General features: G+C 51.3%; 1 protein-coding gene across 1 annotated transcript; it reads right to left on the reverse strand.

Moving 5' to 3' along the window:
* Window positions 1–2,639: 2,639 nt before the first annotated feature.
* LOC309347808 (protocadherin-10-like) lies at window positions 2,640–15,087 on the reverse strand. The gene is made up of 4 exons (XM_081872641.1): window positions 11,656–15,087; window positions 7,248–7,300; window positions 7,050–7,138; window positions 2,640–6,696 (listed from the first exon to the last, which is right to left on the reverse strand). Exons 1-4 carry the CDS (start codon window positions 14,278–14,280, stop codon window positions 6,437–6,439), a joined length of 3,027 nt encoding a protein of 1,008 aa, XP_081728767.1. The 5' UTR covers window positions 14,281–15,087; the 3' UTR covers window positions 2,640–6,436.
* Between the last annotated feature and the right edge of the window lie 878 nt (window positions 15,088–15,965).

A 15,965-nucleotide genomic window follows, 5' to 3' on the forward strand; every position in this document is an offset into this window, starting at 1 on the left:
GGGTTGGGCCAGACTTATTCAGGGACAGCCCCATGGAGGCCATGCTTTCCACGAAGTCCCGAGCGGCCCCTTGTAAGGTCGTGTCGGCATGGATGTTAAAATCCCCTAGGACAACCAAGCTGGGTGTCTCCAGGAGAACATCCACCACGACCTGAAGCAGCTCGGGCAGGGAATCCTTGGTGCAGCGGGGAGGTGAGTACACCAAAAGGAATCCTGTACTGCCCCTATTGCCCAACTTCCAGAACATGCACTCAGAGAACTGGGTCTTCCCAATAGGACGCCTGGTGCAAACTAATGACTTCCTAAAAATCACTGCAACCCCCCCTCCCCGCCCACATGACCTGGGTTGCTGTGCGTAAGAGAAACCTGGTGGACAAGCAGCGGCAAGGACAGGCCCATCTGCTTCATCCAACCAAGTCTCTGTTACACATGCCAGGTCAAGTCCTCCATCCATGATCAAGTCATGGATGGCAGTGGTCTTATGAATCATTGACCTGGCATTGCACAGCAGCACCTTCAGGTCATGTGGGTATCCCTTGCTGATTCTAGTATCCATCCGGTCAGGACCAGACCCGGAGGCAGGAATAGTCCTCAGATAGCGACTAAACCTGCCCCCTCTGTAATGACATGGTCTAGTCTTAGCGTAACTCCTCCTCCTACCCGTGATCACTGAGATCGGTTAAGAACTTATTGTTGTTGGTCTTAATGTTTTCAGCAATGTGTTCCTCAAATTCTTTTTAAAGCATCCCTTGCTGACTGTTTACATTATTATTTTTTGCCAAAGTGTGTATTTATTTTTGTTCTTCCATTTGGACAAGATTTCACATTTCTGATGGGAGCTTATTTGACTCTGTTGTTAACCATGCTGGTGTCCTCTTGGCCCTCATAGTACCTTTCCTGATCTGTAGTCTACATTCCAGATGAGTTGCTAATATTGTGTTTTTAAACAACTCCCCAGCATTTTGAAGTGATTTCACCCTATTGGCTTTTCAGCTTCCTTTATACCAATCTACTCATTTGAGGGAAGTTCCCTCTTTTGAAAGCAAATGTGACCATGTTGGAATTTTCTTGCCAATTGGCCACTTACATGCATATTTAATTTAATATGACTATGGTCACTGCTTCCAATTAACTCAACAACACTTACCTCTTTCACTAGGTCCTGGGCACCACTCCATATTAAGTCCAGGGTCACCATCTCTCTACTTCAGGCATGTCCAAAGTCCGTTTCGGGGGCTTCAATCTTAAAAAAAAACTCAACAACTTCAACCCTAAAAAAAAGCTCAAGAACTCTGGGGCAAAATCATAAAAAGGTCAAGAACTTCAGACCTAAAAAAAGGTCGGTCAACAACTTTGGTCGGCATTTTGGTTGGCCCTCACGGCCCTTCACTTCATCAAATCTGGCCCTCTTTGAAAAAAGTTTGGACACCACTGCTAGTCAGTTCCAACAACAACTGTTCTAGCATTTAGGGTGCCTAGAATTTTTTTCTCTTTGTCATGACTGGAACACATATGTAGCCAGTCTATGTGAGGGTAGTTGAAGTTGCCCGTAGCTACAATGTCTCCCTTTTTAGATGCTTCTTTGATTTCATTCATCACCTCAAGGGCTCCTTAAGCATATCCCTTCTCTGGATATTTACCGAAGCCTGAGTATGAGCCTTCTAAAGCCATCTTATTTGTACTGGAATTTGAAAACATGGATTAGTGCTAAAGTGGCTAAAGTTTTAACTGTTAATACTGTACTCCATATCTCTTTGGCCAAGCATATCCACAGGTGAGTGGATCATACATCAGGTTCCAATGGGACAAACGAGCCCTCAAGGACCTGTGATGGAGATGACCAGAAGGGTCCATGTTGTGTCCATGATGTCCCAGTTGCATGATGAAGGAAGCCTTGTAGGTTTCATCTTGGGAAATACAAAGGCTAGGGGAGTTCACCTCAACAAAAACTGAAGCCACATCAAGTGGAAATTGCCTGCAATGAAACTGGCTCCAACTATATTGGCAGTTGCCCCTCTAGATTCAGCCTCTAAGGTCAGTACTAAACCCTAGCCACCCTCACTCAGATCACAGGCAGGCTTGAGTCTCTAAATAATTCTCTGAGTTTCTGAAGCAAACTACATAAGGAAGTGTGGAGTCTCAGTGTGACTCAGTGGGGTGCTTCAAAGTGCTGCCAACATTGATTTCATTTGATATAGAATCTGTAACTCTATTTCTACACAATATAGAAATAGATTGCTGCCTCTTCCAGGGATTCTGGGATGGAGCCAACTAAACCCCTAAGTGTTTAAACAATTCTTGTGAGGGTGGGTGCAATTTACCCCACACCTGGCTCTGCTGGGGGGGGGGCTTATCTCTCGAAATATTTCCTTTGTCAGGCCAGAGGATGAAGCCCAAACTCACTCAGGATTCCTCTTTTTGTAAGAAGGCCCTCAGGCTGTAGATGGAAACATTTTTCCCACCCACAGCCATGCTTAGCAGAAATCTTAGTGGCCCAGATATGTACAAAGATAGCTTCACCCATAGTGAAAGTTAAGCAGTCTAGGCATTCAAGGTCCATCATTCTGCAATAAAGTTGCCCAGCAGGGATTGCAGGAGAAGAGTAAATTTCCTCTTCCCTGAAAACTACAAGATGAAGTAGTTTAATATTGCTCACATTTGAGACTGTAATTGCAACAAGTAACTGCACTTCTGTAGAATGCTTTGTTTGAACTGCAGCTCAGGGGCTCTCAAGCCATAACCTCAAAGCCACCCCACCCCCCAAAATTGTCCTGATGTAGCAAAATAAAAAGGCAGGTTTCCATTTTGGACTATTAAAGAACAATTTTATTGGTATAAATCAAACATTGTGTAATAAACTTCTTACTTGTTTGAAAAGAATTCTTCATGCACTGCATGTATTGTTCAAAAGGCAATAAGCTATAATTCAAACAAAAAATACTAGCAATTTTTCTTTCTGTGATTCTGGCAGACTTGTCAACACAGTTTCCATGCATACAGGAAAAAATGTATCTTTCGAGAAAGATTATTCCCACCTGTGCATTATCTTAAATGGGCCTCTCAGACTGAACTGTTCAACAAAGAACTTACTGCTCACACAGGCCAATCTTAAGAAAAATGAGTGTGGGGTTACAAATGTCTAGATCTGAAGTGCCTGTTACAAACACACATTAACAAACACAGAGCAAATATCTTGAGCTGAAGACTCGTGGCTGCCTTGAGTTCAGATTCTGCCTGCCATTCTACTGGTTTATATCCCATATCTAGGACATTCCTGGAGCAAGATGGTAACCTAGGGATTCCCTTCTGTTTCCCCCACAGCCCAGAATTGCACTCGTATGCAACTACTGACAACATGATCAGACAGCAGCTAGTGGGCAGAATTCTACCCATGGCCTTTTCACTTGCCTTTGATTCCCCACTAGCCATACAAAGAGGCTGCGGTACCAGTGAAAAGCAAGTGCAGGGCCATCCTGCTTGCCACTGCAAGCACAGAGAGACTCAGGCTAGTGCTTGACCTCTTTTTCTCTTCCATCCTCCACCATCCCCTGTTGGCTTCTGTGTGGTCTGAGCTACCTATGCCGTGGGATCCTGTACCAGTGTTATCCTACATAGTGTACTAGCAGACAGCCCTCTGGTGCTTCGTGGCCCCCCAGCTACCCTTACTTGCCTACAGCCAATTCAGCTGCAACTTAAAATCGTTAAATGTGTGGAGAAAAACGCAGTGCATACCCCAAATTGTAGGTGCACACAGCTAAAGAGGAAGCAACATATATGACAAATCAACAGGAGGAAAATATGACCAGTTACACTATCTGTAGTAGTGATTATTTGCTGAAGTTTAATTTACTGTTTACTGATAGATTCTAATGGATTGTTGAATATTGCTTTATTTGATATAAGTTGTTTATTTTAAAGTTATTACGACTTTTTAAATTGGATCAGATTGTTACTATTAATGCTTGGTGTTTTATATGTGTTGGAAGCTGCTCAGAATGGCTGGGGCAACCCAGCCAGATGGGTGGGATATAAATAAAAAATATTATTTTCATTAGGATGATGATGAAGGGGGCTCCCTCTTCTGATAGACACCCGAGGGCAGGACTGCCAGTAGGTCAGACGTGCCTCTTTAAGAAAATGCTGATATTGGTCCTCTGTTTCAAGTGAACCATCTTCCTGCACTCCCACCCCAATGTTCTATCAATGCAATTTCAGAATGTGAAGACTTTGTGTTCAAGATCCCTTTTGCCTTTAAAATTAGCCATGCTTGGTGAAGCAGAGCAGTAAAAGCTTGGCCATCTTTGAAAATTCATAATTGCCTCCTCCCACAGATATTGCACTGACATCCATCCACATAAGTTGCTAGCAGAAAGGAAGATAACATAGCCTTCCCCCCCTAAGCCTGGTAGATTGCAAGGCCCTTGTGGGAGAACAAATGCATCCATTCTGCTAGGAGTTTCAAGGAAGCCCCTTTTAGGGGCTGCAGAATTGCCTTCTTGCCAGCTTTGCCCCATTAAAAAAATTGTGTTAGCAGAGCTCTGTGTATGCCTGGTTTTCACAAGAGCTCAGGAAAAAAGCGTGGAATGTATTACTGGATACAGAATTTGGTATCCTGAAATAATCACCTTTATTTTATTTTTTTATTATTATTTTTAAAAAGATCCAGTCTTTATGGCTTTGAAGATACACTCAGAAGTGTGTGGGGAATGTGCATGACATCCTGGGGCCGCTTGGGAGAAATGCTAAATGCAGTACTGGGTGCAGAATTTGGCTTCCTGAGGTGCTTGGTTTTCTTTTTTGAAAAGGCAAGTTTTCAGCCCTTATGATTATGAAGATATGGTTGAAAATGTGAAATGCCAGTTGAAATACCAGAAGCCAGAGGGGTGGCTGGAGAAGAATTCCAGCAGCTGGGATGAGGGCTTCGGTGCCCTGCACAGTCCTGCCCTCCCTGTGACAAGCAGGACCAGAATATAGTATGCAGAACTGTAAACACGACAATATTAAAAAATATATATGAAAATGTGCATAATTTGTGCAGATCACACTTTCCTTAGTGCAGAATTTGGATTGTCTGTGTGCACAATTAAGTATACACTGCCCTGATTCCCCAGATCACTGTTCTTTTTGACAGTTCATGGGAATTAAACTCACAAGATAATACGGTCCCTCCTTAAGCAAATGCACTCCTACGTCCAACCAGTGAGCTGGACCCTCAAATCTCTTGGCTGTCCAGTTTGTGTCTTATTTCCCCTACCAAAGCCCCCATGATGAAATAAGAAAGATAGTTGCAGGGCAGGGACATACAAGTAGTAAGGTTCTTGCTTCATCTCTGTTCCAAACCTCAGTCATGTGTAAGCTTCGTTCTAAACAAAACAAAACCTTTTTAGAACCCTATTCTTTCCAACCACAAGGTTAATATCAGTTGAAAAGACTTCCTGTCCAAACCTGGCATGCTTTGCTTTACATCCTAGTGAGTGTGATCAAAAAAATAAACCACTTAATTTTGCTATCTTTCGGTGAAATACTAAACACTGCAGCTGGATTGGTTTTTGCATGCTGGGCATTACCCCCATTCCCAATAAGAAATTATTCACACTTTCTAGAGCAGTAAAACCTCCTTCTGGATGAGAGCATAAATCCCTATTACTTTAAACTCAAGCATTTTCTTGGGTTTCTGTGATTTTCCATTGCAGCTATTTTGATGTGCTAACAGGATGAGAAACACACAAAAGTGCACCTGATATATTCACACATACCAAGAAGAAGAAAACTACACATTTTACAAAATGGAGCTCTTGCACAAAGACCTGTTGAAGTGTGCGGGGCATGGCTCTTTTGACTTGTAGACACACATTCTCTAAAACAGGAGGAGGAGACCTGTGCCCTCCACCAATGTTGTTGGTCTCCATTAACCTCAGGTAGCATGACCAATGGCCAGGGATTATGGTAGTTGCAATCCAACAACATCTGGAGGGCCACAGGTGTCCCATCCCTGCTCTATACCCTTCCCCCTGCCACCGCCTGAGACATTCCTGTTCTACAACAGAAGACAAGTTTTTCACTTAACATCAAAGTACCATGTGCTGTTTCCTGCTTAGAGCCCTCACCAGACCTGACAAATGAAACAGGAAGAATCTACGTTCTTTTAGTTTCCTTTTCATCAATTCTCTCATGTCAAAAGCTACTAACCACTCGCTGTCCAGTGGCACTTATTTCAGTTTAATCACAAATTACAATTGCTGTTGGTGACATAGCATCACAGTCTTTCACAGATCATCAAGCTTTCAGGGAAGGCAGCTTGCACAGAAGACTTCTCAGCCACTTTACTAGGCAGAACAGTGCAAGTGACAAAGTCCAGAAATCTCAGCCTTGCTTCACCAGCACCACGGACAGCACCCTGTCCTCTTCTGCGCCCACTACTGACCAAGAGCAAGCATTATTTCAAGTTATTGTTAATAACCATGTTGTCATGTATATCACAATATGTGGTCATTTTCTTCCTCTTTCCAAAAGTAGAGAAGCTGTTTTTGGCTTCCTGATCCAGAAACAGAGGCCCACCCTTATTGGCAGGCATAGTAGGGGTCCCCGGAATATACACGTTGTGCTGGTAATCCAGAGGGGACATGTGCTGTGAGTACACAGGAGCATACCGAGGTGTCCAGATGCTGTTTGAGGCACCAGGTGCCTTCTGGAGCTCTGTGAAAAGGGAAGATGTTATCTATTGACAGAAAGAAAATCTCAGGGGGATCACAGCACATCAAACATACTGTAGTCCCATTCATGAGATATGCTCCATCCAGTTCCCAATAGCATATCTGAGCTTCCATATGAAGTGTCTAAGACAGCAAAATAAAATCTTGAAGGGCTGGGACTGAACCACCCACCCCTACAAATCTACACACCATAGATTAGTTCAACTGGTAAAACAAAATATATGTAAATATGGCAAGAACTGAGCACTCCAAAGGAGTATGGGAGTTAAACATTTGATGGACGTATACCAACAGCTCTTAATTCACTATTCTGGGAATCCAAGGATCAAAACTCACCAGAGACTGGAGTGACCAAAGTGCGCAACCTGTCATGTTCTTTCTGGATTCCTCGACGAACTCCCCCTACATCCTCTAGGCTCTGTGAACTAAAAAAGAGGAGCAAATAAACAGAGTTATCCAAGATTAGGGTAAGAACACATAACATGTTCCATAGCCATTGCTTTATGACTAAATGACCCAGACCAATCCCAGTACCTCTTCAATGTTGATTGCTTAGATGGCAACCAGTCTGTATTGGGTTGTTTCACCTGCAAATGAGAAAAAGCGGATGTTGAGTAGAATATCTGCCTTCATTACACTTGACCATAGGATGCTGTTCTGCCAGCCTTTTGTGTTTTTCAATAGGCATAGCAGCTAGCAGTGTTTTACAGCAGGGTCATAAAACATAAGGCACAGAGGCCTAATTAGGCCCCCTCAGGGTCTTCCATACACACTTCAGGCAAATTATTTAACTACTTTCAGCACCAAGAAGCCATGACTTTAATAGAGCAAAGATGCAAATTCATAATGGCAGCTACTTCCCATACACATGGCTAATCCTGCATAATTCCCTCTAAAATAATGCAGTGGGGCTATGAGAAGAACAGAACAGATAAAGCATTATACAAAGAAGAGCAAGGGCTTTGATATTTGCCAGCATTGGCAAGTGGTGGCAGTGGTAGCAACCATGTTGGAGCCATCAGTGGAGGGGATGTGAACATCTTGGTGCTTGGACTGGCAGGATTCGGAAACTTGCTTGGTCAGGTGTGACAATTTAGTGGGTAGTCAGTGGCGTGTGGGAATGGGGGGTTCATGGCAGGGAGCAGAGAGTTGCAGAAGGATGCTTGGGACTAAGAGGATAACTGGAAGAAAGAGAATGGCAGTGAAGGAACAGCAGGGGGCATGTCAGGCTATATGGTGTGGCAGGAGGGAAGTGTCCCTTGGTCAGAAAGGAAGGAGGCTGGGCTGCCCTCTGCTCTTCCAAAAGCCACTGTCATTTTCAGGGCCGTGAACCAGACAGCACCTGGTTTGGAAGCAGGGGCCTGATTTCCATGAGTCCCAGTCAGGGAATTCTACAAAGTTGTACAAGGCCCTGGGTTGTTAAGGTAAAGGTAAAGGGACCCCTGACCATTAGATCCAGTCATGGCCAACTCTGGGGTTGCAGCACTCATCTTGCTTTATTGGCCGAGGGAGTCGGCATACAGCTTCCAGGTCATGTGGCCAGCATGACTAAGCCGCTTCTGGAAACGCCGCTTACCTTCCCACCGGAGCGGTACCTATTTATCTACTTGCACTTTGACGTGCTTTCGAGCTGCTAGGTTGGTACCTGCATGCAAATTCATCCCCTCTTGCCTGCAGCAGGAAGTCATGATTTGCTGTAGGTGAGAACCTGACTCATCCCTGAGCCACAGAAAGGACTTTTGTAACACCTTACAGGACCACGGACACCACGGTGTCTGTTCAGCAAACTCGGCTGCGATCATTCAAGTGTTAAGTAATGCAAAGTCGAGGAATCAAGCGATGTGCTTGCATGGAAGGACCAGCCGGCCTACAAGTGAAAGCTACTTTCAGAGCTAGTGCTCCTTTGGGTACTTCTTTCCTCTTTTCAAACGCAGAGATTTTAAAAAAATGGGGCCCTCAGCTTGCATGTCACATAGCAGAACCTGACTTCCTTGGGCTCCTCTCAGTCAGACACTGCTTATCAGAAAGATTTGGTCGAGGGGGTCTTTTCTCGCCCGAAGGGAAAGGAAGGGAAGCCGCGTCTCCCGCCCCCCCCCCCCGCGCCTCTTCTTGGGGGTTTCTGCCATGCCTGAGATCTGTTGCGGAAGACCCTTTCCGGGAGGCGCCGCTTAGAGCCCCTCCGCCGGGGCTGCGCTCCTTCCCACAGCGGGGCGACGAGGCCCCCCCGAGCCAGAGAGCCCCGAGCTCCTTCCCAAGAGGCCCCCTCATTGGTATTCTGCGTTTTCTCGGGCGCGCTCCGACTTGGCTTTTGCCGAAGTGGGTTTTTTTAATCTCGGTGTCAGACTCGCTGGATTGTGAAATGGAAGCGCCGCTCGCTTCGGCTTACTTTGAAAATCCCCAATTATTGTCCTATTGTTATGCGCTTTGACTTAATACGCCTGCCTCGTTAGCATGGGGGTCACGTACTGGGTGCGGGAGGAGGAAACCTCCCTCTCTCCCTGCCTGCCAATGTGCCACCCTGGATGGATGGAGAGGCCTCGCCAAGCGGGTCAGGGGCACTCCGCCCCGGGAGGAGGTGAACCAGGAGGCGCCTGGCTTGGGAAAGAGCGGGGAGGGGAGGGCGAGGCAGGCAGGGGCGACTTCGGGGGCCAAGCTCCATGGTCCTCCCTCCTGGAAATGAGTCCTGCGGGGGGATTCAGCCCTGTCGCCTCTTTTCCGCGAGGGGGCTTTGGAGAATGGTGGCCCGGCCTCGGAACCTTCCCAGATCGCCTGCCCTCTCTGAAGCGCAAAGGCCCGGCCTCGAGGGCGCTTCTAGCCCACCTGCGCTACTCATGTGCCCTGCAAGGGAGTCAGCAGGTTGAGAAACGGGGAAGGGCAAGTCCCCCAGGCCTCTTGCTGGGAGATCCTGCTGCGTGGGCCTCTTCCTCCTCTGTAAAATGCCAACCTTTAACTCAAGAGGAATGAATGAATGAATGCAATCCTTCATGCCCTAAATATCCCCGGAGATGCTCCCAATACGTTTTCATGCCATCTCTTCTGAGAGACCACGGCCTGCTTGTCTCTCTGTCTGTCTCTGTCTTGCTGTTGGATCCTTCCGGTGAGAGGTTTATCACCCTCACCCTCCCCCGCAGCGCCAGCCGCCTCCCTCCCCGTAGCGAGGTAGCTTTTGTGGCCTTGCTGCTCTCTCCTTGGTCCGCCCGAGGCGGAGAGGTGTGGAAATCAGCTCCGTACATCAAGTCACTAGGGGGAGTTTGTAACTGACTAGAGGAAAATCGCATTAACATATTAGACAACTGTGTCCAACGATCCAAGCGAAAATGTGAAAAAGGAAGACGACCTGTCTGCAGAATGACTTGTGCTCGTTTAAAAAGGGCTGTATGGTTAAAAGTGGTTTTCAAATGTTTGTAAGTGGATTATGCTTTTCATCCTCGTCCATCCTGGGTAATCGCGTTATTGAAATAGTATTTCATCGGAAAAAATTAGACGTTATTCATTTATATGCTTAACAAATGTTGACATAAAAATCTCTTTCTATCTGTCAAGGGTTTTTTATTCCCCCCCCCCCTCCCCGCAGCAGCCAGCCTTTCTGTTCCTTTTTTACACCAGCCCAGTGATCCTCTCTTTGAGCATCACAGCAAGGCGTTCGTCTCCCCCCACAAAGCGCCTCCACCTCCCTCCGCTCGCCTGCCACCGACAGGAGCTCAGCATCAATTTCAAGAGGTGCCAGGAGGGCGGAGGGGTCCTCAGCAAATGGGATCGTGGCAAAGGTAAGGAGGCGCCTCTGAAGGAGCCAAACACAACACCAGGCAGGGCTGGTCCTTCCCAGGCAGAAAGATCTGTCAAGCCCAACGCTGCTTCTGCAGCAGCAGCAGCAGCAGCAGAGTGCCGCCTTAACCCCTTCCTTTCCCCACAGGGATCGAGCGAGGGGGCGCTCATTCTGGGGCACTACGCACGGGGAGATTCTCCTGCTCACACCCATTGAAAAGAATGGGACCTGGTCATTTATTTCAAGGAGGTTTGAGCAGGAAAGCCTCCTGGTGGATTGCTCCCCTGACAGAAGAAAGAATAAGCTAGAGCCCCTTATGGGGAGTTGTAGGCGCGGTGCATTTGCCACATGGCCACCGTTCAATCACTGCGATGTCCTGGGCCCGTCTCTGCAGCCCTTCTCTTCTCTGATATAGAATGTGATGTGTGTGTCGAGCGTGGGTGCGTAAGAAAGAGAGGAGGGGGGAAGGGGAGAGCTTGTGCACGCTTATTCCGAAGAAAACCCCAGGGAATTCAGTGTGACTTCCCCCCAAGTAAGTGAGTGGAGGCTGGTTGCTCGCCTCTACCTGATTCTCTCCTCTCAGCCCGAGGGAGGGAGGGAAGGAGGGGTGGTTGACCCCTTGCCTTTACGGTGAGCCAGGGACCCCCACGCCAACCTCGCGCCTTTCCCGCGGGCTGGGAGAGAGACCTCGAGTGGGAGGCAGCCAGGGAGAGGGGGGCAGAGACAGGCAGGCAGCAGCAGCGAGACGAGCCGCGGGGCCGTCAGGCGAGGGGAGCTGTCATCTCTTTCGACAGAGCCGGTCCCAGATTCCTCGGCGCGCTCCTCGTCTCAGCCTTAATGGGCGCTCGAGTATCACTTCTGAGCGCTTTCCGCTCGTCCCACTAATTTAAAACGAGCCTGACGTTTTCAAAATAATTAACTAAAACGGCAAGAAGCCTGGTGGAGAATTTTTTGCTGTCTGATGGTTACTAATGTCGACGCTGCCACTTGATCAAAGGGCCGGGTAATTATCTTTAAAAAGTTGCTCAGGAATGAAAAGATTTCGCCCTGCGCGGATTTATTTTTTTGAAGACTGGGGCGGGCGGCGGGGGAGGGGGCGTAGAGTTGCCTAATCATTTTCGAGGGACTTTCCGGACACTTTTTGGCACAGCTTCCCCCTCCCTCCCCAGAGGTTACCTGGCTGGAGGACTGCAGAGAATTATTGGCCAAGCGGGGCGTCTTTCCCTGAGCTGGGGGCAAGTTGTCCGGGACTTTCTCGTTGTTCCTGGGAGCGGCCGGGCTGTAGGGCTTCAGGAACATGAAGTCGCTCTTGGCCGACTCCGGGGTGAGGCAGACCTTGTAGCAATAGCCAGGAGGGCCCCCCACGGCCGCGCCCTCCCCGCAGTTGGTGGCCCCTTTGTTGCCCGAGGGGACCTGGGAGTTGTGGATGTGGTTGGAGTTCTTGAAGATGTCCGTCGGGGGCCCCGAGGGGTCGCAGGAGCAGCAGCTGCCGCCGCCTCCACCGCCTCCGCAAGGCGGGAGCGAGCAGCCGTAGTCCTGGAGGGTGAGCCGGTCCTTGTGGCACTTGACGGCCGTGAGGATGACGATGGCTACCAGGAAGGTGAAGGATACGGAGCCCAGGGACACGATCAGGTAGAGGGTTAGCGTGGAAGAGGCGGACTCGGGCCCCAGCGGGAACTCGCTGAAGTCCGACAGCACCTCGGGCACGCTGTCCACCACGGAGAGGAGCAGCGACACCGAGGCCGAGAGCGGCGGCTGCCCGTTGTCGCGCACCTGCACCAGAAGGCGGTGCCTGGGCGCGTCCTTCTCCAGGAAGGCGCGGATGGTGCGGATCTCGCCGGTGTACAAGGCCACGCTGAAGAGGCTGCTGTCCGTCGCCTGCACAATCTGGTAGGAGAGCCGCGAGTTCTGGCCGGCGTCCGCGTCGACGGCGGACACCTTCCCCACCAGGTAGCCCGGGTCTGCCGAGCGGGGCACCACCTCCACGGCCAGCGAGCCGTTGCGGGGCACGGGCGCTACGATGACCGGCGCGTTGTCGTTCTGGTCCAGCACGAAGACGTGGACGGTGACATTGCTGCTGAGCGGGGGGAAGCCGGCGTCCTGGGCCAGCACTTGGATCTGGAAGTTGCGGATCTGCTCATAGTCCAGCGAGCGCAGCGCGTACATATGCCCGCTGTCGGAATTGATGGAGACGTAGGTGGCCACGGGCATGCCCTGGATCTGCCCGTCGGCTATGGAGTAGGACAGGTAGGAGTTCTGCTTGCAGTCCGGGTCCAGGGCGCTGACCGAGCAAATGGACGCCCCGGGCGCGTTGTTCTCCATCACGTAGACGCTGTAGGAGGGCTGCAGGAAGCGCGGCGCGTTGTCGTTGATGTCCGACACATGGACGGTCAGCGTCTTCCTGGTGGCCAGCGCTGGGCTGCCCCGATCTCGAGCCGTGATGCTGATGTTGTACTCAGGCACAGCCTCGCGGTCCAGGGGGTCGGTGGTCACCAGGGTGTAGTAGTTGTGGAAGGAGGACTGCAGCTGGAAGGGCACGTCCGGCGGGATCTCGCAGCTCACCTTGCCGTTGTCCCCGGAGTCTCTGTCCAGCACGCTGATCACGGCGATGACGGTGCCAGGAGGCGCGTCCTCCAGGACGGGCGTGGAGACCGAGGTGAGGGTCACCTCCGGCGCGTTGTCGTTGACATCCACGAGATGCACCAAGACCCGGCAATGGACCGCGACGGCGGAGGGGCCGCGGTCCTTGGCCTGCACGTAGAGCTCGTGCAGGTTGGCTCGCTCATAGTCCAGCTGACCCTTCAGGCGCACCTGCCCGCTGCGGGGCTCCACACTGAAGAGCTCTCGGACCCTCGGCGGAGCGTGCCCGCTGAACGAGTACTCCACCTCGCCGTTGGTGCCCTCGTCCAAGTCGGTGGCGTTCAGCCTGATGACCAGAGTCCCCTTGGGCGCGTCTTCCGGAAGACTCACCGTGTAGGAGGATTGATCGAAGACGGGCACGTTGTCGTTGGCGTCCAGCACCGTGACCACGACCCGAGCCGTGCCGGAGCGCTCGGGGATGCCGCCATCCAAAGCTGTCAGCAAGACCCGGTGGCTGCGCTGCTGCTCGCGATCCAGGCTTCTCTCCAGCACCAGCTCGGCGAACTTGCTGCCATCGCTGCGGGTCTGCACCTCCAGCGAGAAGAAACCGTTGGGGCTGAGCCGGTAAGTGCGCAGGGAGTTGGTGCCCACGTCCGGGTCCTGCGCGCTCTCCAGGGGGAAGCGGGCCCCGGGCAGCGCCGACTCCGTCACCTCCAGCACATACTCTTGCCAGGGGAAGCTGGGCGCGTTGTCGTTGATGTCCAGCACCTCCACCTCGACGCGGTACAGCTCCAGCGGGCTCTCGATGACCAGCTGCAGGTGCAAGAGGCAGGCCCCGCTGGCCTCGCACACTTCCTCGCGATCGATCTTCTCGTTGACAAAGAGGATCCCGTTCTCCAGGTTCACCTCCAAGTGCTGCTTGCTGCCCGCCCGGGACACAATGCGAAACCGCCTGGCCGACAGCTTAGACACATCCAGCCCCAGATCCTCGGCGATGTTAGCCACGAAGGCTCCGTGCTCCAGTTCCTCGGGCACCGAGTAGTGCAGCTGGCTCGCTGCTGGCGCCGGAGCCAGAGCCAGAGCCAAGCAAGAAGTTAGCAGGAGCAACAGCTCCAGCCTCGCGCAACTCCCAGCGCAGCCTGCCAGCCTCGGGCCGAGCCGGGGGCCCCCTGAACCCCTCACCCAGCGGGGAGTCCCGCCGCCTCCATCGGGAGAAGGCATCGGTGGGCTCAGCGCGGACGCGGCAGAGCACTGGCGCCGCCGCAGCTGCAGCCTCCGCTCCCGCCCTTGTGCGTCTTCATCATCAATGGACTTGGACTTCCAACTACTTTCGGCTGGCAGGGGGAGCCGGCAAGGGAGGACCCGCCTGCCATTTCAGCACCGCATTGGTGGACAGCGCCGTCGAGCCCGAGCCCGAGCGGCTGCGACGAGGACGGGCGGAATGGTTAACCCTTTCGTAGCCGGCGGAAGCGACGTGGGGAGGGGAGAGAGAGAAAGAGAGAGAGTGTGTGTTTTAATTCTTATACCCAGGAGGCTGCAATCATTTCCATGCGAGAAAAGGTCAGGTACCTTCCCAGCGTGGCGCGGTGTATTATCAGCAAAGCGAGGATAGCGTAGAAGTCCCCCGATGAAACAAATTGGCTGTGGCGGAGAATTTGTGGGTCCTGAAGAGCAGCAACCCTAGTTGGCGCCGAAGCTGGTCTCGCTTGCTGTCGCTGGAGGGGAGGACCCTGCTCTCTCCGGGTGTCTCAGCTCCGATCTCTTCCCAGAGAAAGAAAGTTCATTCCGCGCGGGGATGGCAGGAATCCCCTCTCTTCCCGCCCCTGTTTGCTACAGCAGCATCTCCGGGGTAGATTAAAGAGCCCTCAAACACATCGAAAGCCAAATCCTCCCTATCCTAACATCAGACTCCACGCATGGATTTAACCTTTAACAGATGGTTAAGCTTCTACAGAATTGATTACATTTTCCTGCACACCGTTTTCCTTGTAATGCTGCTTTGTTTTTGTTTGTTTTTTAATTACCAGAGAAGAGGATTACATCCCAGACTGCCGGATCAAGGCTGATTCTATCAGCGCAGAGTAATGGAGAAAGCGCCCTCCCCGCCCCCCCCCCCCCGCCCGCCAACACGCCTCCTCCTCCTTGCTCTCGGGCCGCCGGAGTTCCCAAGTGCCTCTAATGCCGCCGACTCCGACGGCGAGAGCAGAAACAGCGAAAAGCGCCTGGAGGAAGGAGGCTCCACCGTGTGGCTGCTCTACAGGTTTTACATTAACCTTACCGCAGCAGAGTGGTCCAGGCAGGCTGACACGCCAGCCACAGGCGTAGGTGGGAGGCTGAAATAAATTGACTGCAGTCCGCTGCTCAGGACCAGCTCTGCGTGTCGACTGATTCTGCTCCGGTTTGCGCGGCAGGTGGGGGAGTCCTCCTCCTCCTGCTTTTTGCCTCCCGGTTGGTTCCCTGATGTAGGTGCAATTACGCGGCGTGCAGAGATAAGACTTCTGTCCGCAGCCTAACCGCGAGGCGCCGTTCCTGCGGATTTACGCCCCTTGGAAAACAGCGGGGCTCAACCGGTTTGCACCGTGCTACAGAACTTCAGCCGAATTGTGGTCTCCCGCGTGACAAGGAAGGAGGGATGGCAGCTCTTGCCTCACCTTCCTCTCTATATCAAAACGAATGGTCTTTTCAGGCCCAATTCCAACACGTTTGCAAATAAAGTCCCGACGACCTAAATGGGATTTATGTCTCAGGGCAAGAAACCCGTCGAGGGTCCAGGCGTCGCTCCCCTTCGCTTCCTTCGTCCCATTTGATTGGTTTTCTGATGGCCTGGCTTCTCCGAGGGCCACCCGCACTGAGTCTCCTCCATTAGGCTCTCTGGCCCGCGCTAAACGCGAGGTTTCTCCAGCAGC

Source organism: Podarcis erhardii (assembly GCF_964252035.2).
Source record: "Podarcis erhardii genome assembly, chromosome: 8".
NCBI lineage: Eukaryota > Metazoa > Chordata > Lepidosauria > Squamata > Lacertidae > Podarcis > Podarcis erhardii.